General features: G+C 40.4%; 1 protein-coding gene across 2 annotated transcripts in view; it reads right to left on the reverse strand.

The window, feature by feature from the left end:
• Positions 1–8,050: 8,050 nt before the first annotated feature.
• Positions 8,051–13,951, reverse strand: part of LOC142217990 (40-kDa huntingtin-associated protein-like) — a 40,641-nt gene continuing 34,740 nt past the window's right edge. Inside the window, exons 11-13 of one of the 2 annotated variants that reach the window (XM_075286361.1) lie at positions 10,640–10,695; positions 8,981–9,104; positions 8,051–8,199 (exon numbers count right to left, since the gene is read on the reverse strand). In XM_075286361.1, the coding sequence (XP_075142462.1) occupies positions 9,023–9,104; positions 10,640–10,695 (138 nt within the window). In that variant the 3' untranslated portion in view covers positions 8,051–8,199; positions 8,981–9,022. Of the gene's footprint in view, positions 9,105–10,639; positions 10,696–13,951 lie in introns of both variants that reach the window. The other variant, XM_075286360.1, reaches the window with a different exon arrangement.

The raw sequence follows: 13,951 nt of genomic DNA on the forward strand, positions 1-13,951 counted from the left end.
GAAAAAAAGAAACTGCCGGTAATACTCCCCATCTAATCGCAATACCCAGAGATCAACCCGAATCATTGCTGTGAAATCACCAACATCTGCTGCACAGAAATGGAGGGTCCTAATCCACAAAACAATCAAGTCCCAGCTGTTCTATCTAAAGCCTTCTCATTCATTCTGATCCCAGATCTTGTGCATAGTGAAAACTGAAATGCTCAAGTTATTTTAATAACTGGAGGAAATTATGATAATGTCTGCAGTAAGGTAGTCAGATTCTCAAATAAATACACTATGATAAAAAAACAAAAAAAAAAAACAAAACAAAAGGAAAACATGTATTCTGACAAGACTCTGATTTTCAAGTAATGTTCTCAAAACAACCATCAGAAAAACTGGACTTGAACTGTCCTCTTCTGATAAGTTTTCTTATGTTCTCTTCCACCATTGTCTACTTATATATGATGAATATGATGTAGATCACTCTCAACTGTCTAATCATCTCAAAAACAAAAACAAAACAAAAAATAAAAGACTCGGGGGCAGTAGGGAATCACGGAAGGCACCAGGCACTGTTTGAATGTAGTAGAAAACATGATTATCACAATATAGACACACACAGTAGACATAGTTATTTTTGATCTGCTTAAAGGGATTTTCCGGGCTAATAATTTTTTTTTTTTAAAAAGGTCTTAGTATTATTAATAGGATAATAAGTATACACATATACCTTTAGCAGTGTTCTGAGTGATTTCTGTGTTTCTCTGGGAGCTCCTGGAATCTTCTGAATTTGTTTACTAGTTGTAGCTTCCTGTGTGTCTATGGATAACCTCCCTAGACGTGGACGGAAAAGAAAAATTGACGAGAGATTTCAATGCAAAATTGTGCGGATGGTGGATAAAGAACCTCGACTAACATCCAAACAAGTTCAAGCTGCCCTGCAGTCCGAGGGTACAACAGTGTCTGAATGAAAAGGGACTCTATGATAGGATACCCAGGAAGACCCCACTTCTTACCCAGAGACATAAAAAAAGCCAGGCTGGAGTTTGCCAAAACTTACCTGAGAAAGCCAAAAACATTTTGAAAGAATGTTCTCTGACAACTTCTGGCCAGGTGGAGTGAGAGCTGAAAGAGGCTAGGGACTGGGATGCTAAAGGCGGTCACTCCTAACGAAGAATAGGTGCAGCTGAAAACAGTAACAACTAGGAAGTGGACTGCTGGAGAACTCACAGACGCAGCACAACCATAAACACACAACAGGAGTTTGAGGAGCGGAACAGTGGAGTAGCAAGGAAAGGATATCCCAGGACAGGGGTAAAATAAACCTGAAGCCCTTAAACAAAAACTCACTAATACCAAAACCATGTCAGACAACCAGAAAATGCAGGACAGAGGATGAGAAGAAATGTTGAGGGTTAAACAGACTCTGACACAGAACAAACTCCTGCAACTGTAAAACTTTCACAAAACACTCCGGAACTACTTGATTAGTTGATGACAATGTCAAACACCTGAAACTTGTATCTACTGAGACAAACAGCCAGCTCAAGTATACACTGAGGCAGATACCAAACCCCTAACTCCACAGCTCAGTAGCAAAGAGAACAACCGAAGAGCCAAAGAACACCAGCTCAAATCCCCAGACAAACATAACCAGAAAATACACAACAATATTACAAGCAACTCAGGTCCTGATAATTCGTAAGTCAGCATACAGTATCACACGCCAGAGGTTTAGATACGTGCATCTGCAAACAGTTTCACATGGCCGAGGATTAGATACTCACGTTCGCACACAGTACCACACCCTGAAGGATTAGATACTTGAGTCTTCATACAATACCACACGCCAGAGGTTTAGATACGCACTAGTGCACACAATAGCGCACGCCGGAGGACTTGATACAGGCCACTGCACACAATACCAAACGCCGGAGGATTAGATACGCAAGTTTGCACACAGTTCCACATGCCGTAGGATTAGATACGCACATCTATACACAGTTCCACACGGCAGAGGATTAGATATACGCGTCAGCACAAAGTATCACACGCCAGAGGATTAGATACGTGCATTTTCACACAGTTCCACATGCCAGAGGATTAGATACGCACCTCAGCACACAGTACCACACGCCGGAGGATCAGATACACGACTCTCAAAATTAAATGCACATGATGACATGACACTTATGGGCACAGCACAAACTACACAAAATACACCAGTGCAAAACTGGGCAATTCTTATGAGGCCACTACACAAACAAAAAATTAAATATACCAGTGCGAAACCGGGTCCTCCTGCTAGCAAAATATAATGACAATGAAGTGTGTTAGCTGCATTAAAGGGAAAATGTCCAGAAAGGCCTTTCCTAAGAAAAGTACCACAAAAATGGAAAAGCCAATAGATTTAATACACACAGATGTTTGTGGTCCAATGAATACTCAGACTCCTGGAAAGAAGAGATATTTTCTCACATTCATTGATGATCATTCAAGATACACAGTTGTCTATCTGCTTCATAGCAAGGATGAATAAATTTGGGAAACTGCCAAAAATTCTACGTGCAGATAACGGGACTGAATATACAAGCAATGAAACGCAGAGTATTTTAAAGAAGAATGGAATTATTTTTCAAACCACTGTACCATACAACCCTGAGCAAAATGGTGTGGCCGAAAGAAAGAACAGGACACTCTGTGAAAGTGCAAAAAGTATGTTATTTGATGCAAAATTGCCCACAACATACTGGGGTGAAGCCATCATGACAGCCTGTTATCTTCAGAACAGACTACCAAGCAAAGCTACAGAGAATACTCCATTTGAACAATGGAACGGCAGAAAGCCAAAAATAAGAATAAGTAAGAATATTTGGAAGTAAAGTATTTGTACATGTTCCCAAAGGAAAATGAACTAAGTGGGAATCTCATGCTAAGGAAGATATCCTAGTGGGCTACAGCGGAACCCAGAAAGGTTATAGAATTCTACACCCAGAGACCAACAAGGTCACAATAAGCAGAGATGTGGTTATTGACGAAAACTTTGTGTCGCCCAAGTTTTGTGACATCACGCCAATAGTCCAGATGAAGCAGCAACTACCACAGTTACAAGACAGCAAAATGGAGGATGTTGAAGTTTGGTTAGACTCTTCAAACACTGAAGGAACAACAGAAAGTACAGTTGAACCTGAAGTTAGGAGATCATCAAGACCAAATAAAGGTATACCAGCCAAACGCCTATCCTATATTGTCAAGGAACTACCTGGGCCAGAGCCACAGTCATGGGCTCTGGCAAGGACTACCTGCTCATGAAAGAACAAAGTGGATCAATGCTGCTAATGAGGAAATTGCATTGCTCCATCAACTTCAAACTTGGAAACTCATCAAGCTACCTTAGGGCAAAAAGGCAATCAAGTGCAAGTGGGTTTTTAAAACCAAATATGACTCTGAAGGTAAAATTCACAGGTTTAAGGCAAGATTAGTCGCAAAAGGATATTCTCAGAAATATGGTGAAGATTTCCGATGCTACATTTTCTCCAATTGCAAAGCAGACCACATTCAGGACTTTGATAGTTATAGCTATATGACTCAGCATGAAGGTTTTGTAAAGAAAGGTTTCTCTTGTTTGCAAGCTGCAAAAATCTCTCTATGGTCTTAAGCAGTTGGCGAGAGCATGGAACACCAAAATGAACAAAGTATTGTTGGACGAAGGATTCAAAAGAGGTCAAGCAGATCCATGTCTGTATACAAAACTTGCAGATAGAACATGGATGTATATTCTGTTGTATGTGGACGACGTAATTGTGATTCATCAAGAAGAGTCAGAAATTGAAAAAATGGCTGAAATTCTGAATCGGCATTTTGAAACAAAAGACCTTGGAAGTGTGACATATTATCTAGGAATCCGAATCAAGAGACTGGAAGATGGAAGTTTTCTTCTAAACCAAAGTGCAAAAATTTATTTGATTCTGAACCAGTTTGGAATGTCAGAAGCCAAAGGTGCATCAACCCCAATGGAACCATCCTACTTGAAATTAGAAGGAGAAGATTGCCTAACAATGAGAAATATCGACAGGCAGTGGGGGCTCTTCTATAAATATCAACCATGACACGACCGGATATAACAACAGCGGTTGGAATCGTTTGCAGACATGTGGCGAAACATAGAAGGGGATTCTTCACAGTAAGAACAACGAGGCTCTGGAACTCTCTGCCCCGGGAAGTGGTGATGGCGGATTCACTGAACAAGTTCAAAGTGGGCCTGGATGCCTTTCTTGGAGAGAAAAATATAATGGGTTATGGTCTCTAGATTTTAAGGACACGTTGATCCAGGGTTTTATACTGACTGCCAGATTTGGAGTTGGGAAGGAATTTTTTTCCCTGAAATAGGGCAATTGGCATGAGCCTCATGGGGTTTTTTGCCTTCCCCTGGATCAACACTGTAGGGGATTGTAGGGTTATAGGTTGGACTTGATGGACTCATGTCTTTATCCAACCTCATCTACTATGTAACTATGTAACTATGAAACCACGCCAAAGGGATTGGAATGCTGTTAAGAGAGTTCTCTGATACTTGAAAGAAACGCAAGATATAAGTTTAAAATTATCTGCAGCGGGAGATCTAAGGGCTCGTTCACACGTGGGCAAAGGGGCGGATTTTGACAGCGGATTTAGCTGGTGACTGTGGAGGCCATTGGAGTACAGTGAACTCATTGTCATGTTCAAGAAACCAGTCTGAGATGATTCCAGCTTTGACATGGCGCATTATCCTGCTGAAAGTAGCCATCAGATGTGGGGTGCATTGTGGTCATAAAGGGATGGACATGGTCAGCAACAATACTCAGGTAGGCTTTGGCGTTGCAACGATGCTCAATTGGTACCAAGGGGCCCAAAGAGTGCCAAGAAAATATTCCCCACACCATGACACCACCACCACCAGCCTGAACCGTTGATACAAGGCAGGATGGATCCATGCTTTCATGTTGTTGATGCCAAATTCTGACCCTACCATCCGAATGTCGCAGCAGCAATCGAGACATTCAGGCAATCATCAGACCAGGCAACGTTTTTCCAATCTTCAATTGTCCAATTTCGATGAGCTTGTGCAAATTGTAGCCTCAGTTTCCTGTTCTTAGCTGAAAGTAGTGGCACCCGGTGTGGTCTTCTGCTGCTGTAGCCCATCTGCCTCAAAGTTCGACGTACTGTGCGTTCAGAGATGCTCTTCTGGCTACCTTGGTTGTAACGGGTGGCTATTTGACTCACTGTTGCCTTTCTATCAGCTCGAACCAGTCTGGCCATTCTCCTCTGACCTCTGGCATCAACAACGCATTTCCGCCCACAGAACTGCCGCTCACTGGATGTTTTTTCTTTTTCGGACCATTCTCTGTAAACCCTAGAGATGGTTGTGCGTGAAAATCCCAGTAGATCATCAGTTTCTGAAATACTTAGACCAGCCCTTCTGGCACCAACAACCATGCCACGTTAAAGGCACTCAAATCACCTTTCTTCCCCATACTGATGCTCGGTTTGAACTGCAGGAGATTGTCTTGACCATGTCTACATGCCTAAATGCACTGAGTTGCCACCATGTGATTGGCTGATTAGAAATTAAGTGTTAACGAGCAGTTGGACAGGTGTACCTAATAAAGTGGCCGGTGAGTGTATATAATATATAAGTTTTTAGCTGGAGAACTACGAAGCACACAATACCTCCAAAGGTATGTGTGCTTTGTATTAATAATGATGTAGGCTGATATGCTACTAGCATAGCAGCCTGTTTGGGGGTGGGACTTTCACTTTAAAGGAGTGTTCACATTGTGTTTTTGGCCTCCCTTGCCGGGATACGTTCAGCTACCCACTTATCCCTGCACAGAGAACTGCAGGCCCCCCCTTTTTTTTTTAATGGCCAGTCCTTCGTGCAGAGATAAGTTGACAGCTGATTCTGACTGGTTACCGACGTATCCCGGCAAGGGAGGCCAAAAACGCCCTGAGGATTTATTAAGAGGGCTCTTATAAATGGTGTTGGCACTCTAGAGGTGCTTTCACACGTAGCAGATTTTACCTGCAAATAGAGTCTGATTAAGCCTTGTAATGCTGCTAAATAAAGGTAAATTTAATACATAATTGGTATGTCGCAAAATAAAGTAGTTTTAAAATGGCAGGGGGGGGGCAGACACTTAGGCTGCATGGGGCCCCAAAATTCCTGATGGCGGCCCTGTGTACATTATCCCAGGTACACCAGTGTCATACATGTGGCATAAACTGCAGCTTGGACACACAAAGGAAAGAGCTCTGTGCCGCTTTTGATGCGCAGATTTGGATGTTTGGTATCTGGACGCCATGTCATGTTTGTAGAGCCTGTAAGGTACCAGAAAAGTGGATTCCCCAAAGGAGTGACCTCATTTTGAAAACTGCACCCCTCAAAGAATTTATCAGGGGATGTAGTGAGTATTAGTATCCCATACGTGAATACACAGCGGATGGTGAAGAGGGAATATGTAAACTGTGCGGAGTACATAGGGAACACCAAATTCCCTACTATGTCCCAGTAGCTCCTATGATTGGGGGACTCACTCTAGGGGTCGCTTCTGGTGTCTTTTCTCTCATACACTGTAAATCTGGGGTGTCCCCTGATATACGCTCGCACAGCTTATATATTCCCTTCCTGCCGCAGCCAGGTGTGTTCTAATGATTTGGCGATTTTGGGGGGTTTTGTCTTCACATTGCTAGATGCTATATTTTCTTTATTTTTCTGGTGACGTAGCCATATAAGGGCTTTGTGGGATGAGATGCATTTTGTAATGACACAATTTTTGGGTGCCTACAACTTATTGAATACATCTTATTAACTCTTTTTTGCTGGATTTAAAAAAAAATAAATAATAATCATCAATTCTGGCATTGCGTTTTACCATTTAAATCTTTCGCCATGCAGCATACAGTATAAGTAACGTGACCTTTATTCTGCAGGTCGGTACGATTACGGCAGTACCTCGTTTATGTTTTTTTACGTGATACTAATTCTGCAGGATAAAAACACATTTGGGGACATAAATCATTAATTCTTGCATCGCCATCGTCTGAGAGGAGTAACATTTTTATTTTTCGGTTGACAGTGTTGGTTGAGGGCTTATTTTTTGCGTGACAACCTGTGCTTTATATTGGTACTGTTGTGGGATACATATGACTTTATGATCATTTTTTATAGCATTTTTTGTAAGCTGAGATGGTGAAAAATCACTACGTCCGGCGTTTTTTTTTTGTTTTTTTTGTTACCAACGTTCATCGTGTACATTAACATCATTGGAATGACCTTATGTACACTTGAAAAAGGGACCAGGGGGTCCCGGAATGTGTCGTGTGTGAAGGTTACTTGATTGTGGTTTTCAATAAAGGCCACTGCTCAAGATATCAGAGGGTAAGTGCGGATCTATTACTACTTTAGTAGTAATACTTTACTCATATTATTTACTGTAGAATTATTTGAAGTTGGTCCTGCTCCATCAGCTATTTCGTGACGTCTTGGTATGGTTGGTATCTGCTGCTGCTGTCTACCCTGTAATGTCTTGTATTTGCTGACTGAGGCTGTGACAATATCACAGCAGGTCAAGGTGATTTTTCCAACATACACTTGTTAATAGGAATTCTACTTTACCAAGTGATAATGCGCTAGGTGTTGCGTGGTGCTTCTTTGTGCTTTTTCGCACTGAGAAGCGGGGACTGTTTACATCCATGAGTTACTATTACCTCGTGGGTCGTAAAGCAATTTGAGAGTACCAGATATTTTTTTTTTTTATAGCCCCTCTCCTCTCTACTATTTACCATTTGCCGTATCACTAATATCTACTTAATAGTGTATCAGGCAGCAAAACTAACAGCATTGGTGGCGCAGGAACGGTGGGGGCTAAAAAAAAAAAATTCCAACTGTTTCAGAATCACTGGAACAGCACCTATTAAATGGTGCAAATAACTGAACTTTAAGAATGTGGAAAGCACTGTACAGCCTTGTAAATGAGCAGGTTGTAGTATCACACTCCTATCTCACTTAAAATATTAAGATGAATACTACTGGAAAAAAAACATTTTATTCAAAGATTGTTTTGTCTTAGTACATACTATTACCATAAATAAATTACTTCATCATTATAGAATTTTAAACATTGGACACTGTAGAGATGAAAAAGTGGAATGTCACTGGAAAGGAGTCTTATAATTCTGAGAAAAGAAAAAACATGTCACTTGGTCAGAACTCTTGACCAGTGCTGAACCTTTAGCTGTTAAAGGTTAGTTTCAGCACTGGTGACAAATTTATGACATAGTCTACTCTAAAGAGAGTCAATCACAGAAATCACATTATACATAATGATGCATACATAAAAGTGTACATTAATATTGTAAAAAGCTGAAAAGCTGCACCAACAAACAGTGAGAAATACAAATCAGCAGTCACTAGCATGACAGACATGTTCTTAAACCTAAATATTTTTTTTACAGCATTAATAAATATTATTACTAAATTATATTTAATAATAAATTATATATTTTATTAATAGATTTTGGTTCCTTTCTTTGAAATCCCATGATGAAATCCTTTTTCTCTCCACTGTTTCTTTATTAGCGTCAGAAATTTCCACAGCTTCTGCCAGGGAGTATGGGTGCAAAAGTGGTTGTTGATGTGGTGGTGGCGGTGGGGTTACTTCAAACGTTTATATATAAGACATTATGAAGCTTACAAACATGCCTCATATACAACTATTACATCCCGATGGTGTTTTAAACTAGTGATTATCTCCAGAAATATTAAAGGTAGAAGTCAGAATCCGTCACTTCTTACAATGCTAATAAGGAGTCAAGGGACAGAAAGTGGATTTCAGCGCAGGATTTCACAGAAAGGAATTAAAACGTGTTAACAAAATATATGCAAAAAATTATTAGTGGCACAAGTGCTGCCAGAAAATAAAGGTTTAGTTACACTTTAACGTAAATTTGGGCTAACCAAAATTCTACAGTGTCTTAAAAGTCCCATCTATGTCATGGTTCATATGCCTTGACCCGAAGGAGAAATCATTTCTTGAAGAACCAGATGAAGTAAGTGGTTCTGTTCTGCTGTCAAAAGTGGCCTGTAAATATAAAAGTTAAAGTGTTAGTTGGCCATTCAGACAGATAAAAACACATGTTCGCATCTCAAAGCTCATGGAAACTGAACGTTCGATTACAATGTACCCAAGGTGATGCAGAATGTAAGTTCTAGATTCTGTCAATCATAGATGTTAAGTAGTTCTGATAATATTATATATTAAAGGGGTTTTCCAAGATCAGTATATTGATGGCTTGTACCTATGATACACCATCAATATTAAATATTGGTGCAGATCCAGCTCTCGAGACTCCTGCCAGTCAGTTGTATGAAAGGGCCATGTTGCTTTTCAAAGCACTAGAGCAGGGTAGCTGGAGGCTCTCCAGCTGTTGCAAAACTACAACTCCCAGCATGCATACTTGCTCTGCTGTTCTTGGAACTCCCATGGAAGGGAGTGGAGCATGTTGGGAGTTGTAGTTTCACAGCAGCTGGAGAGCCAAGGTTCCCTACCCCTGCACTAGAGCTTCTACCAGGTTTTGTCTACCTGAATGCCCTATGTATAGTAGTGTTGGTGCAGGGAACTGCATGTTCACCACAGTAAATGGTATGAACCTGGAATACCCTGCACTGGCACTAATAAAAAAAAAAAAAAATGGCAAGCAAATGGCCTAAGGTCAAAACAGTAAACAGGCTGAAACACTTAGTTGAACACTATACCCCGACAAACAGCCAATCTCTAAAGGAGCTGAGTACACCTGAACTGTTACTGTTCTATCCTTAGGATATGCCCTCAATATCCTGGATCGACAAAAAAATGTTTTTAGCTCATTCTCATGATTTTATTTTTTTAATTAACTGTATATAATTTAATCATCAGCTTGGCAAAGCATTCATTGTGTATAATTTGTCAGCCTACGCCCTGTATTCCAAATTAAATCAACTATACAGGCTGGAACAAATAAAGTGATACCTTATTTAAAATTTATATACAGTAATTTTGCAGTACTGCAAGAAATGTTACATGAACACTTCAATAATAGCAGATATTACTGCAATCTGCCACACAGATACATAGAAACTAACATGTCTTACATACTGAGGAAGAGACTGAATTGCATAACATCAATAATGGATTCCTTCTAAGATTAATGAAAGATTAAAGACAAGATTAGACACTGTCTAGAAAGAACAGACGTTCTCTATGTTTATTACGCAATAAATAAGTACAGTCGACACATGTTGTTAAAAAAAAAATGTCAACCAAAGTCAACTCAATAATTCTGTAGAGCCATAATAACCAGACTATCAGCGGATAATTATTGGTAAGGCATTGTTCACACTTGTTTATAACGCTTTGGGAACATATGCAAAACAGCAGAAAAAAAGGGTCAATACAAGCTGATGTGCCATAATTCAGGAAACACAAACACCTTTTTTTTTTTTTTCCTTTTTTTTTTTTTAAGTCTAGCAAGTCCAATGCCAGTCTTAATCTATTCCCCCATTGTGGTTTTATGTGGTTATCATGCAGTGCTTTTCCACCAAAATGTCAGTTACAGAATATGTCTCTGCAGCACATACCAAAGTTCCACCTGCAAAATTTTTAGTGATTCCACATCATTTTCCTGGCATGCCATCTGTAGGTAAAAATAACATTGTCAATGAGAAAATGCCATCTGCATACACAAGACACCAAACTCATACAAACAAAATTCTTCAGACTGTAGCAGAATTGTCTAAACCACAATTATTCTTATTCTTTGATATTCTGAATAGGTTTACCTGTAAGGCAGCATCCATTAAGGCTGCCCATATACAACAAGGAGCTGTCTGCAGCATCCAGTGCCAGGCAGCCGCCACTAATGCAAATAAGATCTTGGGATGCATTGACATGGGCATAGATATACATGACATGAATATAGTTATCACACTTTACAAATCACGTCATGTTGCACATGTAATACTGAGTAGTGTTTTTGGTCACTTGTGCACAAAACAGACATAGTAGAGCCTGAGCAGGTTCAAAGGCAGGCAACCAAAGTACTAAGTAGAACTGGAGGACTACAGCAACCAGAGAGATGATCAAATCTGGGGTTATTTAGTTTGGAGTAAGGCAACTGAGGGTAACCCACTATGATCTCTGATACGATTTCTTTATATCTTTAACTGTAGAAGAGGATTTACTCTAACATTAGAAACGCTGATAGAAGACTGATGGCAGAAAAGGACCACACGGTCCACCTAGTCTGCCCTTATATTGTTACCATTTTATCTTAAGATAGACAAGTGTTTATCCCAGGCAGGTATTGTGTACCGTAGATTTCAGTAAAATACTTCCTGAGATTGCCTCTAATCTTCCCTTTAAATAAATTCAGATTGTTCCCCATTGTTCTTGCGTTTTGGGTTATATTTATTTTAATTAACCTATTCCAGCCACAGCCATTTTTTCGATTTTGACAGCTTCCTCCCATAAGCCGTAAAACTTTTCCGTTCACAGAGCCGTAAGAGCACTAATTTTCGGGGGGCAAATTGATCTTAGTAATGTTACCGTTTAATATTCAGAATAATGTAAAAGGAAGCTGAAGAAAAGTTCAGAAAGGTGTGGAATTGGAGAAAAAACTACGTGTTTGACTTTCTTTCGGGCTTCATTTGGGTGCATTCACACTGAGTAAACGCGCGTGTATTTTTGCAAAATACACGTGTAAAAATAAGACTCCCATTGACTTCAATGACATTTAACAGGCGTATTTTTACAAGCGTATTTTTACACGTGTAAAAAATATCATTGAAGTCAATGGGATAGCAAAATTTACAAGTGTAATTTTACTCTACAAAATAAGCTAGCGTTTACTCAGTGTGAACTTACCCATAATATAGTTTTTTTATGGTTTAGCCCCTTAAAAAAACAAAAACAAATCATGTCCTTGCCGTGTTCTGACTCCCGCAACTTTTTAATATTTGCGTGTATGAGGCTGCATAAGGTGTATTTTTTGGACAAAGGGATACCTAATGTGTATGTGTGTCACTTTATTGGAAAGGGGGATGATTTGAATTTTATTTATTTTATTTAAACATTATTGACTTTAGATCCCCCCAGGAGTTCTAATACAATATTCTGCAATGCTAAAGCATTGCTTTGCTTTGTAAAATTGCTAAGGACCTAGCATAGCCTGCAATAAAACTTGTCATGTCAACAGATCGCTAGCCCCACTCCCTGAGCTGGTGATCCACACCAAAATGGTGAACCCCATGTGCTTCCAGGAAATGGCGCCTTGGTCAACTTTCATCAAAGTTTTGAGGGTTAATTCCCACGATCAGTGCAGGCACTGCCACCAGGTCTCTATTGTATAATACAGCAGAGACTCGGTAGCTTCAGTGGTAGCTCCTGAGGGACTGCCATAGTTAAATACTCGACATTCAACATAATAGTACAGTAGATGTTGGGAAGGAGTTAAAAACACTGAGCGGTATTTAGACCTTTAACATATTTAAAGGTTCCATTCATGACCCCCTTCTGTTCTTTCCAAAAGGCTATACAATGCAATCAGAACATTCAAGTGAAGAAGGTTTCTACACAGATATAGAAGGGAGTTCTTTATTGTAAGAGCAATGGGAATATGGAACTCTCTGCCAAAGGAAGCTGTCATGGGGAATTCACTACAACAGTTCTGGATAGGCCCGCAATCCTCAATTGAGAAGTTGTTCCAAGTGTTTATGTGTCCTCTTGGAGTAGGGGAGGAACTTTTTTCCTAAAAAAACAGGTAAACTGGCTTCCACCTCACTGGTTTTTTGCTTTCTTCAGGATCAATGCTACGGAATAATATAACAGAGTTAAACGGATCTAGATGGCTATATGTCTTAAACCTTTCAAACTATGATAAGTTCAACTTCAACAACCGGATTCCGGTTTCCTCCTCCCCAAAATCTGCTGTCTGTCAAGATATACTGTCTGTTGTAAGCCGATGGCCGGCCAGGTAACGGAGGGGGTGTACATCTCACCCAGACTACTAAGGTGGGTGAGATGAGAAAACTCCAGAAAGACTGGTTCTCAGCAGATAATTCTGTCTGCTCAGTGTTCCAGTTACTGGCCTGACAGATGCCTCAAATGCAGGTCTAGGAGCGGTGCTGTCCTAGGTGGTAAATGGTGAGGAGCATCCAGTGATGTACCTGAGCAGGAAGCTGTCTCCTTCAGAGAAAAACTACACCATTGTGGAAAGGGAATGCTTGGCCATTAAGTGGGCAATGGATGCCGTGAAGTACTACGTCCTGAGCAGAAAATTTAAGTTAATAACCGACCATGCTCCCCTTACATGGATGAAAATGAATAAGGACAGAAATGCTAAGGTTACCAGATGGTTCCTATCCTTGCAAAATTTTTCTTTCAGTGTGGAGCATAGACCCGAGAAATTATTGGGAAATGCTGATGCTCTGTCAAGGAGCTATTGTATGATGGCCACAAATGAACAAGCCCTCCGGTCTGGAGAAGAGGGGGGATATGTAAGCCGATGGCCGGCCAGGTAATGGAGGGGGTGTACATCTCATCCAGACTACTAAGGTGGGTGAGATGAGAAAACTCCAGAAAAGACTGGTTCTCAGCAGATAATTCTGTCTGCTGAGTGTTATTTCAAAGTTCCAGTTACTGGGCTGGATTTTTAGGAATGGCAGGTAGGTCGGTAGTGGGACCTTTCATTCCACCCCCCTACAGTCCACACTTTGGGGATGTTCCAGCAGCGACTCAGCTGTTGAGAGTCTCCTCGTCAAGGAGGTTTAAGAAGTCAGCTCCAGCAGCAAACTTTGGCAGAGCTTGGCTGGAGAGCCAAAGAGAGAGGTCATATTTTTGGAGCTGTGTCCTGAATGATTCTACTGGCTTTTGGATTTCTGTTATCCTAGGTG

The sequence above is a fragment of the Leptodactylus fuscus genome, chromosome 9 (assembly GCF_031893055.1).
Source record: "Leptodactylus fuscus isolate aLepFus1 chromosome 9, aLepFus1.hap2, whole genome shotgun sequence".
Lineage (NCBI taxonomy): Eukaryota > Metazoa > Chordata > Amphibia > Anura > Leptodactylidae > Leptodactylus > Leptodactylus fuscus.